Here is a 22,473-nt window from a genome sequence, read left to right on the forward strand (position 1 = left end):
TAGAAGCTGCTATTTTTGGATATTATTGGACAAATTACTTAATTATTAATAGTCATTTGTCATTTTTGTTGACAAAGTAATTAGTTATGGAATTACTGAGATGTTTTACGAGATTAGATTAGATTCAAAGACAAGGATGTGTTTGCCTGCAAAGGCCTCTTCTTGCCCTAGTATTTACACTTAAGAGTTAAATAATTTAACATCATTACAGGGCCCCCCCTCCGACACATTTTACACATGCAGCCTTTAACAATTTCCGACTCGCCACCACCCATCTCCCGCATCCATAAAGCTCTAAAATGCACCCACCCCTGCGCTTAGATGATAAAACACTGATTGTGCCCACCCACCCTGCAGGACAATACAAAGACCCGATGGCCCTCCCCCCTGCATGCTTCCTCTCTCTTCCCATTGGCCAGAATCCCTGGATGCTGGCAGAGTCTCCCACCAATGAGGCGTCTCTAAAGTGATGTCATGGAGGCAGCAGTGATGCTGTTGCTGATGCTGTTGCCCGGTGCCTGAATCTGTGCTGCCAGACGAGGAGAACCAAAGTCGCCGGGTCCGACATCAGCAAGAAGAGACGATTAGAGGGGGGGTGAGTTTCATGTAGTAGTATCATTTAATATCGAATTGTACTTTTTTTAAATTAATATATGTGTTCATATGCATGGTTTAATTGGGGTGTGGGTGAGGAGACATGACGAGGGAGCGAGGGGACTCATTGTACCCACAAAGCGAAATATGTCATTTATTATTAATAGTCTATATTTAGAGGTGCTGCTTTGTGTTTTATTTGAAAGGTAAAAGGTAGCACAAGAGGGGGAAATGTCGTGATTCTGTGTTTCTACAGTGAAAAATCATATGTGTGTGTGTTTCCATGGTTATCTTTTATATGGTGCACAGTTTGACCATGAGGAATATCAATGAGTTGTATTATGTGTGTACTGACAAGTGCATCGAAGTACAACATGAATACTTTGACCAGAGAGAAGCAGCAATGTGCACATGTGAGCACTCCAGTGATTTCTGTGGTGATTTTTTTTTATATTTATTATTTTTTATATTTATTTTATATTTATTTTATATTTATTTTATATTTATTTTATATTTATTTATTTTTATTATTTATTGTTATTTATTTTTCTATTGTCTAATGTTTACTGGCGAACCACAAACAAATGCGAAAGAAAAATGCTGCAGATGCCATGAAAACACACACAAAACACACCATCCATCTTTTACGGTATGCTTAAGCTTAACAAGTGGATGGATAATCCGGGTTGGGAATGCTGAATCACAAAAAATATTTTGGGTTAACATTTCCCAAAATAGATTTCTTTACTCTTCTGCCAATAATTAGGATTTCTGTGAGAATGAACGGAATTCATTATTCATTCTCACTTCCTCGGCTGGCTTGAATTAAAGCGTCAGTGGCTGCCAGGCGGGAAGAGAAGTCATTTATTTTCCATTTCTCTCCATGCGTGTCTCTCTTTCTCTTATTGGTTCAATGTAGCTTTTAACTTTTATTCATTCATTCATTTTCTACCGCTTTTTCCTCATGAGGGTCGCAGGGGATGCTGGAGCCTATCCCAGCTGTCTTTGGGCGAGAGGCGGGGTAACACCCTGGACTGGTGGCCAGCCAATCACAGGGCACATATAGACAAACAACCATTCACACTCACATTCATACCTATGGACAATTTGGAGTCGCTAATTAACCTAGCATGTTTTTGGAATGTGGGAGGAAACCGGAGTACCCGGAGAAAACTCACGCATGCACGGGGGAGAACATGCAAACTCCACACAGAGATGGCCGATTGTGGACTCAAACTCGGGTCTCCTAGTTGTGAGTCCCTCGCGCTATTCACTTGTCCGCCATGCAGCGTAAAAACATCTTATTTTCTCTTATTATGTCTACTATATTGGGTAATATGAGTATAAAGTTCACTATAGGGGTGTTACTTTATGCCTAGAGGGCTCTAAAATTCATTCATTCATTTTCGACCGCTTATCCTCACGAGGGTCGCTGGAGCTTATCCCAGCTGTCTTCGGGCGAGAGGCGGGGTACACCCTGGACTGGTGGCCAGCCAATCACAGGGCACATATAGACAAACAACCATTCACACTCACATTCATACCTATGGAACAATTTGGAGTCGCTAATTAACCTAGCATGTTTTTGGAATGTGGGAGGAAACCGGAATACCCGGAGAAAACCCACGCATGCACGGGGAGAACATGCAAACTCCACACAGAGATGGCCGAGGGTGGAATTGAACCCGGGTCTCCTAGCTGTGAAGCCCTCGCACTAATCACTCGTCCGCCATGCAGCGTAAAAACATCTTATTTTCTCTTATTATGTCTACTATATTGGGTAATATGAGCATAAAGTTCACTATAGGGGTGCTACTTCATGTCTAGAGGGCTCTAAAATTCATTCATTCAGTCAGTCATTTTCTACCGCTTATCCTCACGAGGGTCGCGGGGGTGCTGGAGCCTATCCCAGCTGTCTTCAGGCGAGAGGCGGGGTACACCCTGGACTGGTGGCCAGCCAATCACAGGGCACATATAGACAAACAACCATTCACACTCACATTCATACCTATGGACAATTTGGAGTCGCTAATTAACCTAGCATGTTTTTGGAATTTGGGAGGAAACCGGAATACCCGGAGAAAACCCACGCATGCACGGGGAGAACATGCAAACTCCACACAGAGATGGCCGAGGGTGGAATTGAACCCTGGTCTCCTAGCTGTGAGGTCTGCACGCTAACCACTCGACCACCGTGTCGCCCCTTTTAACTTTTAACTTTTTAATATTTTTCTGTCTTGTCTTTTTGGATCTTATAATATCACGTTTTTGTGATTCTGCCTTTCACAGACTGAGGAGGATCTTCAGCATCCTTGGAAAGCAACACAAGCAGTGAGAAGATGACTCTGGCAGGTAAATTAACAGTGCAATATTTTGTTATGTTATTATAGGAATTATGAAAAGTAACTGTCAAGTGTGTCCCAAGCCTACAAAGAGAAGGTGAAAGAGCTCCCCCTGGTGTCTCTGTTTTGCGCATGCCTGAGGCCACAGAATGTAGAGAAGACCACATATAAGGCAGAAGGTAAAATATCTTATGAAGAAGTTGACTTAAAATATTTAATAATAAAACCATAATTCATGATCTTGCCGTAACTCAGATGCGGTGGACTTGGGTTGGTGCGCTATGAAAGATGTGGAGGTCATCAAGCTGAACAAGAGGGCATCTGGGCAGGCCTTTGAGGTCATCCTGAAGCCTCCATCGTTCGATGGCGTGCCAGACCTCAACACCTCCATGCCTCAGCGCAGAGACCCGTCCCTGGAGGAGATCCAGAAGAAGCTGGAAGCTGCGGAGGAGAGACGAAAGGTGAGGTGCAAAAGTCAAAATTATATGAGGCGAGAATGAGAAATATATGTATTATTTTTTATAGTGATATGTCAGTCACGGATGAAAAAAAAGCTCCTTGGAGTGAACAACAGGGGTCGGCTTTTTGAAGTGAATGAGTCAGCGCTTTTCCTTTTTTCTTTTTCTCCAATTTTTTTATTCAGTCATTTTCTACTGCTTATCCTCACAAGGGTGGCGGGGGAGAGAACATGCAAACTCCACACAGAGATGGCCGAGGTTGGAATTGAACTCGGGTCTCCTAGCTGTGAGGCATGCGCGTTAACCGCTTGTCGCCATGCAGCCCAATACCTTATCAATGAATACAGTATTTTGGGAGTTAGAGCCTAGAAAACCTATTTATGACCTTCTAAATACACTATTTAATAAACATTATTAGAGCCCTCTAGTAATGAAATAACACCCCTATAGTCACCTCTGACGTTCATATTACTAAATATCGTAGACATAATTAGGAAAAGACTTGTGCTTGTGTGTTGCTGTAAACATGTACCAATGTACACAGAGAAGGCCAAGGGTGGAATTGAACTCGGGTCTCCTAGCTGTGAGGTCTGTGCGCTAACCACTCAACCACTGTGCAGCCCTTTCCTCATTCAATAGTATTGAAACGTGTCTACAGACTTTTCATTCATTCATTCATTTTCTACCGCTTATCCTCCACAAGGGTGGCGGGGGTGCTGGAGCCTATCCCAGCTGTCTTCGGGCGAGAGGCGGGGTACACCCTGGACTGGTGGCCAGCCAATCACAGGGCACATATAGACAAACAACCATTCACACTCACATTCATACCTATGGACAATTTGGAGTGGCCAATTAACCTAGCAATGTTACATAAAACAACTATAAATATGACTATAGGGGTGCTATTTAATGTCTACAGGTTTCTAATGTCAAACTGTTAAGAAAGTCAAAAACAGGTTTTCTATGCTCGAACTGTGAAAATTAATTCATTAATTCATTTTCTACCTCTTATCCTCACGAGGGTTGCGGAGGGTGCTGGAGCCTATCCCAGCTGTCTTCGGGCAAGAGGCGGGGTACACCCTGGACTGGTGGCCAGCCAATCACAGGGCACATACAGACAAACAACCATTCACACTCACATTCATACCTATGGACAATTTGGAGTGGCTAATTAACCTAGAATGTTTTTGGAATGTGGGAGGAAACCCACGCATGCACGGGGAGAACATGCAAACTTCACACAGAGATGGCCGAGGATGGAATTGAACTCTGGTCTCCTAGCTGTAAGGTCTGCATGCTAACCACTCGACCACCGTGCAGCCCCAGAATCATCCAATTAAATGATAATTTACAATAACTGGTAATTTACAGTATCCTGTTTCTCACTGTCCTTGTGTGTCTGCCTTGGCTTTTTTATGTCCATCTTTTCATCTATCCCTTCTCCCCTTTTCCTCAATCCATCCAAGCACAGCCTCCCTATTTCCTCTTATCCCCCCCTCCCCCCACCACCACCACCGTTTCCCTTCATAAATCAGTCAACACACAAAGGCAAGTTCAATGCCAAGGTTACACCATACTGTCTGGGTTTGTCCAGCTGGCTTTATCTCAGACATTTATTTCCACAGTAGATTTTGTGTATTATCTTGAAGCAATTGTAATTGGCTTATTAATAAAACATAGGGAAATAAAACACATTTCTCACCATAGACCGGTCAATTCCACCTGAATGTGGATTCTAACCTTCTGGACAATTTATACTTAAATTCATTCATTCATCCCAGCTGTCTTCGGGCGTGAGGCGGGGTACACCCTGGACTGGTGGCCAGCCAATCACAGGGCACATATAGACAAACAACCATTCACACTCACATTCATACCTATGGACAATTTGGAGTCGCTAATTAACCTAGCATGTTTTTGGAATGTGGGAGGAAACCGGAGTACCTGGAGAAAACCCACGCATGCACTGGGAGAATATGCAAACTCCACACAGAGATGGCCGAGGGTGGAATTGTACGCCGTGCAGCCCAATACCTTATCAATGAACACAGTATTTTTGGAGTTAGGAGCCTAGGAAACCTATTTATGACCTTCTAAATACACTCTTTAATAAACATTATTAGAGCCCTCTAGGAATGAAATAACACCCCTATAGTCACCTCTCATGTTCAAATTACTAAAAATCGAAGACATAATAAGGAAAAAAAGACTTGTGCTTGCTGTAAACATGTACCGGTGTACACAGAGGTGGAATTGAACTCGGGTCTCCTAGCTGTTGAGGTCTGTGCACTAACCACTCAACCACTGTGCAGCCCTTTCATCATTCAATAGTATTGAAACGTGTCTACAGACTTTTCATTCATTCATTCATTTTCTACTGCTTATCCTCCAAGAGGGTCGCGGGGGTGCTGGAGCCTATCCCAGCTGTCGGGCAAGAGGTGGGGTACACCCTGGACTGGCGGGAGGACACCAAGGCGTTCCTAAGCCAGCTGTGAGACATAATCCCTCCAGCGTGTCCTAGATTAGCCCCGGGGGCCTTTTCCTAGCTGGGTATGCCCGGAAAACCTCAATATCCGGGAGGCATCCGGGATTCCATATCCCAAGAACCAGATTTGGCCGCCAAAAGACTAGGTCGCCCAGGCACCCGCCCTTAACCGCCACCCAACACACAATGCACCGGACCCTTATGCTTGCCCCCATAGATGGTGGCTCCACGAGGGGGAGCTTCTTCGGGCTTGTCCCGGCCGGGCCCCATGGGTGAACCTTACCAGACCCGGCCCGGATGAGTGAATTATGGGATTTCTTATTTATAAATGGAATATTTTTGTAGTTAGAGCATTTAAAATGTTTTTTTATGACTTAAATATGCACTCTAGACACAAAATAACACCCATAGTCACCTCGCTGTTGTTCCGGCAATCAAGTCTGGTGCTTGTGTGTCTCATCGAAACAAAAAGAAAGACAATGACTATATTGTGGCGAAAAAAAAAACACCAGAGTGAAGCTACAAAATTCAAAAGTGCTTTGAGGGATTAATGTGTCATATTTTTCTCGTATTTTTCTTCGTGTCTGCAGTGCCAGGAAGCCGAGCTGCTGAAGCATCTGGCGGAAAAGAGGGAGCACGAGCGTGAGGTGATCCAGAAGGCCTTTGAGGAGAACAACAACTTCATCAAGAACGCTAAGGAGAAGCTGGAGCAAAAGATGGAGGCCAACAAGGAGAACAGGGAGGCCTTGTTGGCCGCCATGTTGGAGAGGCTGCAGGAGAAGGTACGGTCCAGTCGGCAGATGATGACAAATACGCGATATGTAATAATAAATAATAAATAATACTCAATAAATATTAATGTAGCCTACCACTGATCAATGCTATCATAAGATGACCCATGACTTTTGATGCCCGTGCTTCTGTACCCAAACACGCGTCACTACTATGGTGCGTTCAAGGACTCACAGAATGTGAGAAGAGCAAACAAAAAAAAAGCTAACTAAACCCAGTTGGGTGAGGAGCAAGTGAAGTCCATGAAACAATCTGGCAATCAGTGAGTCTCATTACTGACACCTAGTGACCAGTGGAAAATATCACATATGATCACAGCGTCTTTGAATGCGTCTGTTCAATGTTTTATATTTGTGTTTTAATTAATTTTGATTCTGATGAGCAGTCCAGTGGGCCCTATGCATTTAAAGGCAATTTGCTTTCAATTGACATAACCTAATGCAAACAACCATTCACACTCACATTCATACCTATGGACAATTTGGAGTCGCCAATTAACCTAGCATGTTTTTGGAATGTGGGAATAAACCGGAGTACCCGGAGAAAACCCACGCATGCACAGGGAGAACATGCAAACTCCACACAGAGATGGACGATTGTGGAATCAAACTCGGGTCTCTTAGTTGTGAGTCCCTCTTGCTAATCACTCGTCCGCCATGCACTGTAAAAACATCTTATTTTCTCTTATTATGTCTACTATATTGGGTAATATGAGTATAAAGTTCACTATAGGGGTGTTACTTCATGCCTAGAGGGCTCTAAAATTCATTCATTCATTCATTTTCTACCGCTTATCCTTACTAGGGTCGCGAGGGTTGCTGGAGCTTATCCCAGCTGTCTTCGGGTGAGAGGCGGGGTACACCCCGGACTGGTGGCCAGCCAATCACAGGGCACATATAGACAAACAACCATTCACACTCACATTCATACTTATGGACAATTTGGAGTCGCTAATTAACCTAGCATGTTTTTGGAATGTGGGAAGAAACCGGAGTACCCGGAGAAAACCCACACATGCACAGGGAGAACATACAAACTCCACACAGAGATGGCCGATTGTGGAATCAAACTCAAGTCTCCTAGTTGTGAGTCCCTCGCGCTAACCACTCGACCACCGTGCAGTCCATTTTATTAACATATTTTTGAAAAAGTGGCAAGTATATGAGTATAAATGAGTACCGACATGATGAATATTAAATGAAAATGGCGCATACATTCCAGTCCGCTGACATTTTTTGTTTCTGTTTCCTCTGGTATGAATTATTTTTAAATATTCATGAAGGCCGCCTGAGGCATTTGCAGTCTCCCCTCATTGACACTAAATGCCTTCATGAATGCAAATGGTTCTATAAACGCTTGCCAATGTCGCTATGCTTGCTTTGCTTGGCAGGACAAACATGCAGAGGAGGTGCGGAAGAACAAGGAGCTGAAGGAGGAAGCTTGCCGATAGACGTCTGGTTAGAGAGGAGGTGGAGGAGGCCCAAAAAGACTAGATAGATGTTTGTTTGTTTTTTTTTTATAAGTAGGACAAAAACAGTGCAGGGAGAATAAAAGAACTCACAAAGCCACTCAAATGAAAAGAGAGCTTTCATATTGATGATTGACATATGCCAGGACGAGCTGTACAAAGCTTAAATAACTTTGGATTGGGTACCCGACAGAAACATTTTATTTATTACATCACTGTATTACATCCATATTATTACTTTTTTTGGCATTTGTATTTAAAACAAAAGAACATTACGTCACATTGGAAGTAATTACAGTAAACCTCGGATATATCGGATTCAATTGTTCCCACTGGTTTTGTCCGATATAAGCGAAATCCGTTATATGCGTATACCGGAAAATGTCCGTTTTACGCATATATCGGATTTATATCCGGTATATATGTAAATCGGATTTTATCCGTTATAAAAAGGCACTTCCTTGACTATGTTTCCAATGTACCTGGACGCGCAGGCAACGCTGCAAACGCTGCAAATGACGTCGTATAGCGGCCTGTCACGATTCGGCGAATCGGAGCGCCACGATGCGGCCATCCAATATATGTGAGGGAAATTTAATGGAAATGCATTGGAACGGGACTGGAGATTTTGTCCGAAATAGGCGAAATCCGTTATAAAAAATCCGATATATGCAATGAATTTTTATTGGAAATGCATTACAGAAAAATCGGTTCTTTTTTATCTGTCCGTTGTGAGCGAATTTCCGATATATCCGAGTTTGATATATCCGAGGTTTACTGTATTACCATAATTTCTGCTCGACAGGTAATATTGACAAAGTGATTGTGCCAAATGATTGTTATCTTTCGTGTCCACCGCCATCACGCGCGTTAACTAGACCAGGAATCGCCTCGGTTTTATACGCACACATTGGCACACATTCAAATGACTCCACTTAAATAAAACATGGAGTTAAAAATCCATGATAACTAAAAATCACATGGTGTCCAATCATCACTATTGTTATCACAGGCATATGTTTTGTCGCCTCTGCAAGGTTTTACCTGCCGTAATTTTCCAGGGACTTAACATTATGCATTTTACAGACTTTTTACGATGTGGTGGTGATTGAACACTTCAAAAAATAAACACGGAACGTGTCATGAATGATTTGTTAAAGTGAGTAGCAGGGTAAATTGCATTGAGCACATGAAGAAGACAAAATCTGCTTCTGTTTCTCCTCAATACAAATGCCTAGGGATGTCCGATATTCCGATATTTCCGATATCAGTTGATACGGATATACAACATTTTTTTTTTAATACCAGTTTTCATGATCCGGAAAAAAAAACGCTGACGAAAAGCTGAAAATTGTTGTATTTTGCGAAAATTCAGGGTTCTTTCAATCAGTGTTTCCTAACCTTTATAAAAAATCGGACCATCTCTTATCTCAATGGTCGGGAATCACGACGTTAGCTCATTAACTGTATTGTAGCTATATTCATTTGTCTCTTAGATGTAGAGCACCGTTTGCACTCTTATTTTGTTAAGCACAACTCAGAAGCACATATTCATACGTGACGGACAAAATAAATGTGTGTTTGATGAAGTGTTTTGAGGGTTTTACGGCGTTCCGGCTTTGGCATGTTTACGATTTTTAAAGCAGGTTTAAAGGTAAAAAAAAAAAAAAGTTGATGTCATTTGCTTGAGTGGTGGAGTCATACTGGCTTTGTTGAAATGCTGATTGTGTTTTTTTTGCACATTGTCATTTGGAGGAAAATGTGTTCTGGATTTGATTGTATCTATTTGGCATGGTCGGTAAAATAAACAGCTTCAATGAACTGTGTGGGTGTGTTATTGTTTAAATTAATACTAATTAAATCATTTTTTTCAAGAAAAAAATTTCAAGAAAAAATACAATAATGTTCTTTGTAGAGCCGAGAGAGAGGCTGATGTCATTGCAGCGCCCCAATGAATGAGAAAAATTGGTATTTTTCCATTTCAAATTCATATTAGTACATGTTTGTATATTTATTAGATAAACCTGGGGGTGGGGGTGCAGTGAGATAGGTAGTGATCCTGACCTGGGACCTAACACTGTTGAATAGGATCGTCGCTGAACCTTCCCCCTCGCACTCAATCTTTGGGTAAAGACAGGAAGTGGTTATTGGGGTTGTCAGGTAGCCACAGGTAGCCATTGTTGTTTTGATGATAGGGCCACAACATCTCTATAAATCTCACCTAGGCGTCCCAGGTGTGCCCCACTCTGCTTTGAACCCAGCATGGTTATGCCTGCTGGGGCACTGCAATGACGTCAGCCTCCTTCTGGGCTCCTTTGGCTCTATTTTTTATTTTTTTGCATTTTTTTTACACACCAAAAAAATTGAAACCAAGTTAACTGTATGTTGATTAGCAAGTAAAATGTAAAGAAATCAAACAACGGGCCTGACGCAGGTACAACCCACTGTAATAATCTCTGTTCCCAGTCTGAATTTATACTTGTTCCTCCTCGCCTTCTTATTCTTCTTCTTCTTTGAGATGTTATTTTGTTTTTGGCTTGGGATCCTGCAGTTGGAAGGAGCAAAAATATATTCAACTTCATTAATATTCATGAATAATTGTCATGCCAAAAATGAATCTTATACAAATCTCTTCCATTGTTGCATGGCATGCTGTGCTGTCATGGAGAATTTCCCTTCCTTATAGACGTGTTTATTTTTCCATGACATTTTCGATCTGATAAAACCACTCAATGAGCACCATATCCTGAAAAAAAAAGGTCCCGCTTTCATGACCCGACTCCCTGTTTTGGCTTTTAATGTGTCACACAGTGTATGATCAGGCCACAGAGATGCTGACACAGCTTTTGCATGGCAGACATGACGTGCTTTTGTGTGTGAGTCAGGTTGCAAAGAGGTGAAACTTTATGGGAATTCTCCATTGCAGTGCAGTAGTTATGTCTTTTAGAGTAAGGGGCTGCATGATGGGCTCTGTAGTTAGCAGGTCTGGGTTTGAATCTTGTGGAGATGCCGGTTATAGGATATTTTTCCCTCTGTAAAATTACAGAATGCAGGGCAATTTTGATACACTTTGTACATTAAATATGTTTTTTGTACATGTATATGTTACATTTGCTGTTACTTTGGTCTCAACAACTTTGATAATAATCTAGTTTATGTGTGATAAAGCCCATATAAGTATACAGTAGACTTTTAATTAATAATTGAACAAAAAAAAGTAACAAAATTGAATACACAGGTTAATTATGCACTTTGTGCCATCTAGTGGAGGAACGTTTAATTTTTCCTGCCTATAAGTACACATCACAGGCATGAATCAGTGAACAAACAGTGGCCGTTTAAGAAGAATTGCATTGTGGGAAGTTGAGTTTCTCTATAATCCCGCTGCTGTCTGTCTGCACTCTACTGTTTTCTGCGTTCTGATTGGCTGAAAACTATTGTCAATCAATCTTCTTCCCGCTCCTGCGTGAGTCATCGCTAGCTTGCTTGCTAGCTAGCTTGTAAATTAATTTTCAGTTCGAAGGAGGTAATATAATCATTCATTCATTTTCTACCGCTTTTTGAGGTAATATATTGATAATTAAAATTGAAACGGAAGTTTTAACTTTTTTTAAGAGTGTTTTAACAAAAGTCAAATGTTAGAAAATGTTATTTCCTGTCTGATGAAAGTGTAAAGTAAGAGTGCTAGCTTGTAAATGAATTTTCAGTTCGAAGAAGGTAATATTTGCTTGAGTGATTTAATCACCAGGACCTGTAGGTTGATGTTTAAAATTTAAACGAAAGTTTTAACGTTTTTAAAAGTGCTTCAACAAAAGACAAATGTAAAAAATGTTATTTCCTGTCTGATGAAAGTGTATAAAGTAAGGGTGCTAGCTTGTAAATGAATTTTCAGCTGGAAGGAGGTAATATATGCTTGACTGATTTAATCACCAGGACCTGTAGGTTGATTATTAAAATTTAAACTTTAAACTTTTTTTTAAGTGTTTCAACAAAAGACAAATGTGAGAAAATGTTATTTACTGTCTGACGAAAATGTATAAAGTAAGGGTGCTCCGATTAATCAGCCACCGATCGGCTGATATCAGTGAAAATTCATGGTATCAATATCGGCCGATACTTGCTTTAAAACGGCAATCCCCTCTGAAGCTTATCACCTTGTTTGATGATCCTTGAATGCATAATGCAATGAAATAATAACAATTTACTTGCTTCTTTGCTCACCTGTGCAAAACCAGGACCTGGTACTTGATAGGTTTGACCTGCAAGGCTGCATCTTCCTCACCACCCGGGTGGCTCAGACAGCTGCGAGTCAGGCATTGAGCATTGAAGAGCACCCTCGGGACACGTGAAGCCACACGGGACTCTCTGGAGGAAAGAAAAAGATGAAACGGTGTGTAATTGTGTGATTATTTGGTTCTAGAAGACATTACTGTTGCTGTACCTGTAAGTCCAGGGCGACAGAGATATATTGGCAATGTCTGGTACAGAAATAGGAGCCATCTGGCGCAGAACAGGATCCAACACCACCCTGAGGGTCATTTCGTTAAGACCAGTTCTGTGGTCCATTTTGGCTTGGACCACTGGGTTTATCCTACCCGTGGTGAAGCCCAACACCAACATAACTCCCAATACCTTTCATAGGAGACAAGACTTAATAACATTTCATTAAAAACAAATACAAGCGCCTGACTCACCGCATACATGATGGCAACGTCCAACAGCTACACCCGACAGTGTTTATGCAGTCTGTGGTCCCACCGGCTTTGTTTTTTTTTGTTTTTTTTTGATGAACAAGATAAAAAAAAAAACAATTTCAAACTTCACCCACACACTGACAACACACTTGCATGATTTTCGTTATGAATCATCACAACTCGTGTGCATCTTAGAGAGAGGAAGCTGTCAAATGGGACACGCCATCGGCATGCTTGAAGAGCTGCAAGGTTTGTTCTGCAGTCAAATGGGGTTAAGATGAGATAATAGTAATGGTTTAATTTCATTTGAACGTGCATCAGATTACAATTGAATGCATCACATAATCAGTTCACAGTTCTACATGTCCAAAAGGAGTAGGAAGAAGCTTATTAAATCCTACCCCTCCATCTGGTACTTTTACGATCAGTAACTGTTACATTTGTTCTCTTCCTGCTTTTCTGATATATTTATATATATTTTTTTATTTTAGTTTTATTTATTTTTTTACACATACCGAAGTACAAGGTGATATGATCATATAATGACATAACGGGTACCATAGTAAGTGTCAATATAGTGATATATATAGCACATCATGACTGGTTCAAGACTCTTCATCCTTCTATTTAGCAAACATCAACTGCTTGTATTGTTTCTTGAATTGGCTCATCGTTGTGCATTGTTCGATTTCCTTACTCAATCCATTCCATAGTTTGACTCCACATACTGAAATGCAATGGCTTTTTAACATTTAACGTGCATGATTGGCATTGGACACAGTAAATTACCAAACTTAAAATGTAAATAAAATAATAAAACATTTAAAGTATAACTAAAATAATACTAATAAATGTAAAATTATATATAGACAAAATATGCATGGACTTCAAAGATTTTTAAAGCCTGGTAAAATGTCCTCATGTCCAAATTAGAGCAGTCTGATAGAACCCTTGACAGCTTTGCTACCGTAGCTAATGTAGTTTCATACTTTATTCATTCATTCATTTTCTACCGCTTATCCTCACGAGGGTCGCGGCGGGTGCTGGAGCCTATCCCAGCTGTCTTCGGGCGAGAGGCGGGGTACACCCAGGACTGGTGGCCAGCCAATCACAGGGCACATATAGACAAACTACTTTAGTTATTTTCCAGTAAATGAAAAAAATGTTTTCTTACATGCTAAAGAGACATGGATTCCATCATTATTTCATTCCAGAGATTTTGATAGCTTATTTTAGCACCAAGTTACATAAATATATCACAATAGCTAGTTACTTTTCCTGTTCTTGATAAGAAACACACCAGCTACTTTCGTTCTATGAAGTCATTTTTTTCAACTTTCAACTCAAAAAGGTGAACACCGTGTGTTATGACTCATCCGCGGATGTCTAACAACGACGTTGTTTTGTGGATGATGCATGATCTTTTCCGGCCCGATGAGGGCCACAGATAAGCGCATGAAAGAGCTGTAGGGGTGTACTGTGTAGGAGTGTTGAGGTGGGTCAACATCTCGCCATCTACCATATCGGCACGCCGTCTCTAGACACAACTGGTTGAGGCAGACAGCCGCCCCATGGCGAGTCTTGGTTATGTTCCAGGATCCCTTCAGTTTTTCCCTCCTGTGCTTGCTCATGAAGGGATTGAGTTGGTTTGAATGGAATGATGCAATCGTTTAATGAAATATTATGGATGTATGATAATTATGGGCCAGAAAAACGATATCCGTGTCGGAATTTTTCCCAATCATGAAAATGTATTAGCATTTTTTAATAATTTAAGTGATTTTTCATCCGAACTTCCTAAACTATTGACACAGTCTAGTCTTGAAGAATCTCTTCTCCTCCCAGATCTCCTTGTAACAACATGTAATCTTCCAACATCCAACAAAAGCGGGTGCTTTTTCCTTCAGATTGTGCAGGGGCGTCAAATGGCAGGTGGGACATCCCTCAAGACTGAATCATCTCGCCTGTGTGGCTACACAAAGAACATCTCCCAAAGGTAATAACGCTTTTGGACCATCCTGCGTGGTACCCTGACCTAAATCCAATTGAGAACATTTGGGGATGGATGGCAAAGTTTATCAAATTGGACATTTTGATCAAGATTATACATCAACTTATAGCCCAAGTTTACCATAGTATTTTATTAAAGAAAACAAGTATAACTATTTCAATCTGCGTCCATTAATCTATTTACAGAGCCTAATTTTGAAATGTGTATATGACATTACTACAATATACTCTAAGGTTGATATCACCTTTTCAATTGAGAGAATGGCTATTAGTAAACAATGTAATTCCAAATGATTGTGATTTATGAACCATAAATGAATGAAAATTATATAAATGTACATGTAATTTATTTGATCAAGTCCTCGAAATAGCTTATTAAATGAGGAAGACGATGTCATCAGCCACCATGACCTGGTTGTCGTCCTGCATCCGGGTCAAAGCGGCCCGGACTTCCGTCTCGGTGAAGCTCAATTGACGTTCCTTGTTGACGCCGTCCATCAGCGCCTGCATCTTCACGGACTGAGCGTGAGCGGACTGGAACACGGCGAACAGGGACGACTTGAACTCCTTCAATCTAAATAAAAAAAAAAAAACAGTTTTACTTCTTTTGCTGCTACTTTATGACATGCATGTAGGCTGCCCACCTTTCAGCAGAGAGCTCGGAGTCTTCAGTCTGTGAGGTGACGTCCATTTCTTCTTCCGCAGCCTGCTGGGCCTTGGCTCTTTTGGCTGTGGTAGTTTGAACTAAAGAGCATAACCACAATGTCAGACTTGGAAATAAAGCCGGTGAGTAATTCGATAAATGACACTGATGCATTTAAAAATTGTGGTCGCACTATCCACATATCATGTGTCAAAAATGGAAACTCTCCTGAAGAAGCGAGAGCATCGCCGCATGTGATAAAACTTACTATCAGGGACATCCTGCTCTTCACTGAAGTCGTATGGACTATAGGGCTCGCTGTCCTGAGACCCACGGCGCCCCCTTCAGGACACAAAAGGTAATGTTAGTGGCTGCTCAGAATATCCTAAACCAAAATGGCATCTGCAGGGTTCATTATGTAGGTTATTTGGACATTCTGCTATGTTTATCAGGTTGGATTTCACCAAAAGCTTCTAAAATATACTTTTTAAAGGATAAATTCAGATATTCCACACCAAAATGCTGCATGCTGGATTGAATATGCTCCTTATTTTTACATTCTGCCATGTTTACCGCTATGTGTACCAGCCCAGATTTCACCAAAAGCTTCTAAAATATACTTTTTAAGGGATAAATTCAGATATTCCACAGCAAAATGCGGCCTGCTGGGTTGAATATGCGACTTATTTTTACATTTTGCCATGTGTACCAGCCCAGATTTCACCAAAAGCATCTAAAATATACTATACTTTTTGAAAGGGCAGACTTGAATTTTAGCTGGCTTAAATACATAGTAGTTTATTATTATATTCTGCTATATTTACCATCTTAGATTTCACAAAAGCACAAAAGCTTCTAAAATATACTTCAAGGGCCGCTTTCGTGTCATACCTCAAATATTCCAAACCAGAATGCTGTCTGCTGGCTTAAATACATAGTTTATTCTTATATTCTGCTATATTTACCATCTTAGATTTCACCAAAAGCTTCTAAAATATACTTTACGGGCAGCTTTCGTGTCATAACTCAAATATTTCAAACCAAAATGTGGTCTGCTGGATTGAATATGTACATTTTAAATCAAATTCAGGAATCTACTGTATGTACGTACCTCTTCCGCTGAGGTTTTTGTGACTGCTGGGTAGACGCCTCTTCTTCCTCTTCCTCATCCGACCCGGACTCCCGCTCCTTTCTGGAACGTTTCTTCTCTTTCTCTAGAACCTGCATGACAGCAAAATGTTTGCCGCCCATTTCTCAAACCCACCAATCCCCCCCCTCCCCCAACCAGACAGCACGTACCTTCTTGAAGTAGGCAAACTGGACCAGCTCCACCGCTACCTCAGAGTCCTCCAGTTCTACGGCTTTGCTCATTCGGGCCTTGGCGTGAGCCGTGGATAGACGGATCATGGTCTCGAGCGTACGGGCCGTCACCGGGGAGGTCTGAGAAAAAAGCAGTTCAAAATGAATGCCTGAGCTCAGCATGTAAACAAAAAAAAGATACACATGCTGACCCGGGCAATATCAGCGCCAAGCTGCTCCTGGCTCCTCAGCCTGGAGTACTCCTCTGCGATGTGATTGGCTGCCTCCTCGGTCAACACCGGCGTCACCCCCTTGGCGATGTGAATGTACTTCCTCATGAACTCTTTGCTCACGATCTTCTCCCTGAAACATAAGGGTTTGTGAGACTATTTTATGGACGTCAAGCTGCAAGCTAAAAATGGCATCGGGCTGTAGGTCAAACACTTCTGGACTACAAACTTGAATTCCTTCAGTAATTCAATATACATTTAAAAAGGGACCTACTATGCAAATTTGTTGACTCCGATAGAGCAGCCACACACAATAACCCACTCAGAAAACTTTCTAGATCCTCCAGAATCTGCACCTATTCCAGCTGTATTTCCTTGGAAATACAGACCAAAACGGTCTGTGTTAATTTACTCCACCCACGGCCCTCCTCCAGGCACGCCCACTCCACCGTGATTGGTCACACTCCTGAGTGCGCAGAGCTAATTGAAAAGTGTTTAGGAGCTCCTGGCAGCAGACCTCCAATTTACCGCGTATGAACTCAAAGAATAGGAATCGCTGGTGCTCCTCCAACCTCGCCTGCCCCCCGAGGAGGAGCACTCATTGTCGGACACACTTTGTCAGAAGCAACGCTAATGCCATGGAGTTTAGAAACCGGACTTTTTCCTTTTTACCTCTTTTTCTTGCTTCCGTGCAGCAGGTTGTTGTGTTTCTCGTAGACCTGCAGCTCTTCGTCTTCCTTTGCCACCACGTCAGGGTCGTCCGTCGCTAGGATGTCCACCGAGCCGCCCAGAGCCATGGCTACAGCAATCATGACAAAATAAATTGTATGTTTGTCAAGCGGACATGTTAGTAAGACGAGGAGGAGAAGGAGATGCGCAGTACCTTCACCCTCCTGCTCGCGAGGGTCACGGTAACGGTGCATCCTGAGGACGTGATCCGAAATCTCCCGGTCCTGCTCCGGGTCCATCTGATCCAGCACGATGAAGAGGAGGTCGAAACGTGACAGGAGGGAGTCCTGTAGCCCGATGTTCTCCATTGGGGTTTTATACTGGTCGTACTGCAGAGGAAGGAAAAAGGTGAGCGCTGTCCCTTTAAGATGGCGCCGAGGTCTTCCTCCCGAGACTCACCCTGCCGTAGACAGGATTAGCGGCAGCCAGCACGGAGCAGCGAGCGTTAAGACGGGCGTGGATGCCGGCTTTGGCGATGGTGACTCGGCCTTGCTCCATCACCTCGTGGATAGCGGTGCGGTCCATGTCGGACATCTTGTCGAATTCATCGATGCACACCACGCCGCGGTCTGCCAACACCATGGCGCCGGCTTCCAGGCGACGCTCCCCTTGGGTTACAGGGGAATATTCATCAATATCAGTGCTGTTCGATTCCCATTTATTTACATTACATTAGGACCGCCACAGATACATCTGACGCTACCCGTTCACTCTCTCACAAAACATAATTGCTGTTTTATGCCATGGTCAATTATGCAAATTAGCAACCCAACACCACAGATAGATTACAGTCCTGTATGAATACAATTGGACAGACATGCAAGTGAAGCCTGCGGATGCACACATACCCGTTTCCTGGTCAGTAGTAACTGCGGCGGTCAGACCCACTCCAGAGGAGCCCCGCCCTGTGGTGGGGATGGCTCGAGGTGCGGTGTGGAGAACGTAACGTAAAAGCTGGGACTTGGCAACCGAGGGATCCCCTGAAAAAGACAAACCACAGTAATGCACTTAAAGATGCTTCGCATTATGGACACTTCAGTGGGACCAGTTCCCGTACCAATGAGAAGGATGTTTATGTCTCCTCGTATGCGTGAGCCGTTTTCCAGCACCTTCTCCACGCCACCAAGTAGCATGCACAGGATGGCCTTCTTGATGTACTCATGACCATGGATGCTGGGGGCCAGCGAGCGAGACAGCTGGTCAAAAACATTCTGGATGAAAGCGAAAAAAGATGCAAGTCATTCATTTCTTACTGCTTGGATTTTTAGCTACAGTGAAGACGTACATGGCGACTGCGACTGAAGCTTCTAATTTTGCTGATGTCATCTGCAGAGAAGGACGGGGACACCTCCTTGCTCATCTGTTTGACGTGACACGCTATCATGATGGTCCTGAGGGGGGGAGAAGATTGCGAAGTATTCAATTAATGCTTCATTTTAAATGAACGAGCCGTGTGGCAAATACACTTTTTTTTCTTGGCCGAGCTGCACCACTCAAGAATGCAAACGAGTCACTTGTTCGGTTCATAGGTTTTGCTGACTCATCAGTGGACAAAAGCTCCAGTTTCAGCAACTTTTCTGATGTCTCTGTTTCATTGCCTACCGGGTGTTCGACAAAGACTCGAGTACCGCTGATTCACGCGTGGTCATAAAAAAACAAAAAACTCCAGAAAGAGTAAAAAAAAAAACTCCAGAAAGAGTCAAGTATAGCTGATTCACGCGTGGTCCAAAAAAAAAAAAAAAAAAAACACTCCAGTTTCACTGACTCGGTTGTGTTAAACACTTGATTTTCACTGACTCACTGGTACACAAGAAAGAGTCAAGTATAGCAGATTCACACGTGGTCAAAAAAACCCAAAAAACTCCAGAAAGAGTCAAGAAACACAAATCTCCAGAAAGAGTCAAGTATAGCTGATTCACGCGTGGTCAAAAAAAAAACCCCAAAAAACTCCAGTTTCACTGACTCGGTTGTGTTAAACACTTGATTTTCACTGACTCCGTGGTACACAAGAAAAAGTCAAGTATAGTTGATTCACGCGTGGTCAAAAAAAAAACCAAAAACTCCAGAAAGAGTCAAGTATAGCGGATTCATGCGTGGTCAAAAAACCTCCCAAAAAACTCCAGAAAGAGTCAAGTATAGCTGATTCACGCGTGGTAAAAAAAAAAAACCCAAAAACTCCAGAAAGAGTAAAAAAAACCTCCAGAAAGAGTCAAGTATAGCTGATTCAAGCGTGGTCAAAACCCCCCCCAAAAAACTCCAGTTTCACTGACTCGGTTGTGTTAAACACTTGATTGTCACTGAGTCACTGGTACACAAGAAAGAGTCAAGTCTGACTGACCCTCCAGTGCTCAACAAAGACTCAAGTTTCACTGACTCACTGGTACACAAGAAAGAGTCAAGTATAGACGATTCACGCATGGTCAAAAAAAACCAAAAAACTCCAGAAAGAGTCAAGTATAGCTGATTCACGTGTGGTTAAAAAAAAAAAAAACTCCAGAAAGAGTCAAAAAACAAAAAACTCCAAAAAGAGTCAAGTATAGCTGATTAACGCGTGGTCAAAAAAATGAAACAAAAAACTCCAGAAAGAGTCAAAAAACAAAAAACTCCAGAGAGAGTCAAGTATAGCCGATTCACGCGTGGTCAAAAAAAAAACAAAAAACTCCAGTTTCACTGACTCGGTTGTGTTAAACACTTGATTTTCACTGACTCACTGGTACACAAGAAAGAGTCAAGTCTCACTGACCCTCCAGTGTTCGACAATGACTCAAATTTCACTGACTCACAGGTGCTCAGTGACACGATTTTCACTGACTCGCTGGTACACAACAAGGACTCAACTAAACAGACCCTCCAATACTCGACGAAGACTCACGTTTCACTGACCCACCCCCAGTGCTCAACTTAAGAATCACGGGTGTGTAATGAAGACTTAGTTTTCACCGACTCACGGGTACTTGAAGAATTGGGTCTCACTGACTCCCCTCCCACTCTTGCCAAAGACGAGGGATGAGTGACTTGAGTGAATTAAGTACCAAATTCACATCAGTGAACCAAGTACCCGATTCACTTCAGTGAGTGACTCAAGAACTACATAAGAACTAGTTTGTCAGCATGTCACCATGACTTTGTACAGCCTATGTATTATTATTATTATTATTGAGTAATCAATCAATGAGTAAAAACATCTTTTTGTGTTTTTTTTCTAGAAAGCCCACATGGTTACGGTGTTTCATCCAGTTTCACCTGAACGTTCCGGACGTGAAGCCGCCCTTTTTCCCAGGTAGGCAGCGATATGTCCCCACGACCTGGACCCTGTCCCCTGGTTTGACCACGTCCACCAGGTCGTTGTCCAGAATGATATCCACAGAACGAGGCAGCTGGCCTGCGGGAGCTTTTTCCGGCATCTCCTGCACCGTGATGGTCTGATGATCCTTGTAGACCGACAGACCGAACTCCGTCTCGAGAGGGTTGTTCTCCTCGTCCTTGTTAAAAAGAGCCAAAAAAGGGGGAGGAGCTTAGATGTTGCATGTCCAAAAGGCAAGGTAATATATTTAGATGTTACCTTGGTAGGGTAGATGGCACTTGAAGGGAAAGCATCTAAAGATGTCATGTCTGTATATTTCCTCTCCATGGTCTTATTGGTAGCGGGGCAGAAGTGGACGCTGCGTACCACTTTGGGACGCACAAGAGAACCTGAGAGAAATCAAGATGGTTTTAGAATTTAAAAAAACATTTAAAATCTTGAATTTTAAGCGGTACAACAAAGAAATTCACATTTGGTGATGATGCCCTCCACGCAGACCATGCTGCCCAGCAGCCGTGAGGTCAGGGTTCTGGGGCTAACGTGCTTGGAGCCAAAGCTCCCCTCCAGGCCGATGTTGAACTCCTCATACTGCTTGGCGTAGGTGGCGTCCACCGTGGCCACCAGGTCCTTCAGCGCCATCTGGAAGGCCATCAGCTCCTCAAAAGCATTGCTCATTAACCTGGGGGAGAACATGGAACACCAAGCTAGCCGCCATTTTATTGGGAGGTTCTATGCTCCAACTACAAAAATATTTCATTCATAAATAATCAATAATCATAACCAAGTACCTGGCCCGCGGGCCAGAATTTGGACACACTTAAACTAATGTAAGCTCCACTGCAGGTGATGCAACACCCCAAAAAAAAACATAACAAAAGCATAACAGGAAATATGTGCTTACTTTGCAGCTCGGGTTTCGTTCTTTCTCCGCAGATCGTTAATGTTGACGACGAGGCGAGATTTGTTCTCGCCGATCATGTCACGAACTTTGCTCTGGTAAATCCCCTGGTCATGCTTAAAGAAAATACACTTCCGGTTACGGTTTGTAGAAGGTTATACGTTAAGCAATGCTTCCACAAAACCACATGTGTCTCGAGACCACCATAATAATGTACGAAGCTCTGTTTCAAACTTACATCATCATCCAAGAAATCCAGATAATCCCTCTGGGCTTCCCTCATCTCCCTGTCGTCCACAACATCGGTAGCCATTGTTGTATGATTTCCGTGTCAAAGTCGAATACTTGTTTTTTAAATCGCTTACAGTTCGCATACAATGTGTAGCCTTTCCCGGGTCTACCCGCACAATGAAGACTTTTCGCGCCAGTGCGTCTGTCGCACAAGTAGAACGTAAAACGCGATTGGTCGAAGCGTTTCCGTATTGAACGCGTAAACATACGGCGCTGACCAATAACGTCCCAGTGTT

At 42.5% G+C, this 22,473-nt stretch overlaps 3 protein-coding genes across 3 annotated transcripts; 1 reads left to right on the plus strand and 2 right to left on the minus strand.

Annotated features, from left to right (window-relative positions):
* The first annotated feature begins 489 nt into the window (after positions 1-489).
* On the plus strand, positions 490-9,954 carry stmn4 (stathmin-like 4). The gene is made up of 6 exons (XM_058090148.1): positions 490-595; positions 2,884-2,946; positions 3,020-3,115; positions 3,192-3,397; positions 6,470-6,661; positions 8,062-9,954. Exons 2-6 carry the CDS (start codon positions 2,934-2,936, stop codon positions 8,119-8,121), a joined length of 567 nt encoding a protein of 188 aa, XP_057946131.1. The 5' UTR covers positions 490-595; positions 2,884-2,933; the 3' UTR covers positions 8,122-9,954.
* A 494-nt stretch (positions 9,955-10,448) lies between these two features.
* Positions 10,449-12,842, minus strand: il17a/f3 (interleukin 17a/f3). Its single transcript, XM_058045988.1, has 4 exons — positions 12,834-12,842; positions 12,581-12,774; positions 12,361-12,504; positions 10,449-10,684 (listed from the first exon to the last, which is right to left on the minus strand). Exons 1-4 carry the CDS (start codon positions 12,840-12,842, stop codon positions 10,552-10,554), a joined length of 480 nt encoding a protein of 159 aa, XP_057901971.1. The 3' UTR covers positions 10,449-10,551.
* Positions 12,843-14,958: 2,116 nt separating this feature from the next.
* On the minus strand, positions 14,959-22,398 carry mcm3 (minichromosome maintenance complex component 3). Its single transcript, XM_058072188.1, has 17 exons — positions 22,185-22,398; positions 21,950-22,062; positions 21,519-21,727; positions 21,307-21,437; positions 20,988-21,226; positions 19,030-19,135; positions 18,802-18,955; positions 18,593-18,724; positions 18,144-18,352; positions 17,899-18,073; positions 17,688-17,814; positions 16,998-17,148; positions 16,786-16,926; positions 16,598-16,707; positions 15,755-15,828; positions 15,488-15,587; positions 14,959-15,417 (listed from the first exon to the last, which is right to left on the minus strand). Exons 1-17 carry the CDS (start codon positions 22,257-22,259, stop codon positions 15,219-15,221), a joined length of 2,445 nt encoding a protein of 814 aa, XP_057928171.1. The 5' UTR covers positions 22,260-22,398; the 3' UTR covers positions 14,959-15,218.
* Positions 22,399-22,473: the final 75 nt, after the last annotated feature.

Source organism: Doryrhamphus excisus, chromosome 1 (assembly GCF_030265055.1).
Source record: "Doryrhamphus excisus isolate RoL2022-K1 chromosome 1, RoL_Dexc_1.0, whole genome shotgun sequence".
NCBI classification, from domain to species: domain Eukaryota; kingdom Metazoa; phylum Chordata; class Actinopteri; order Syngnathiformes; family Syngnathidae; genus Doryrhamphus; species Doryrhamphus excisus.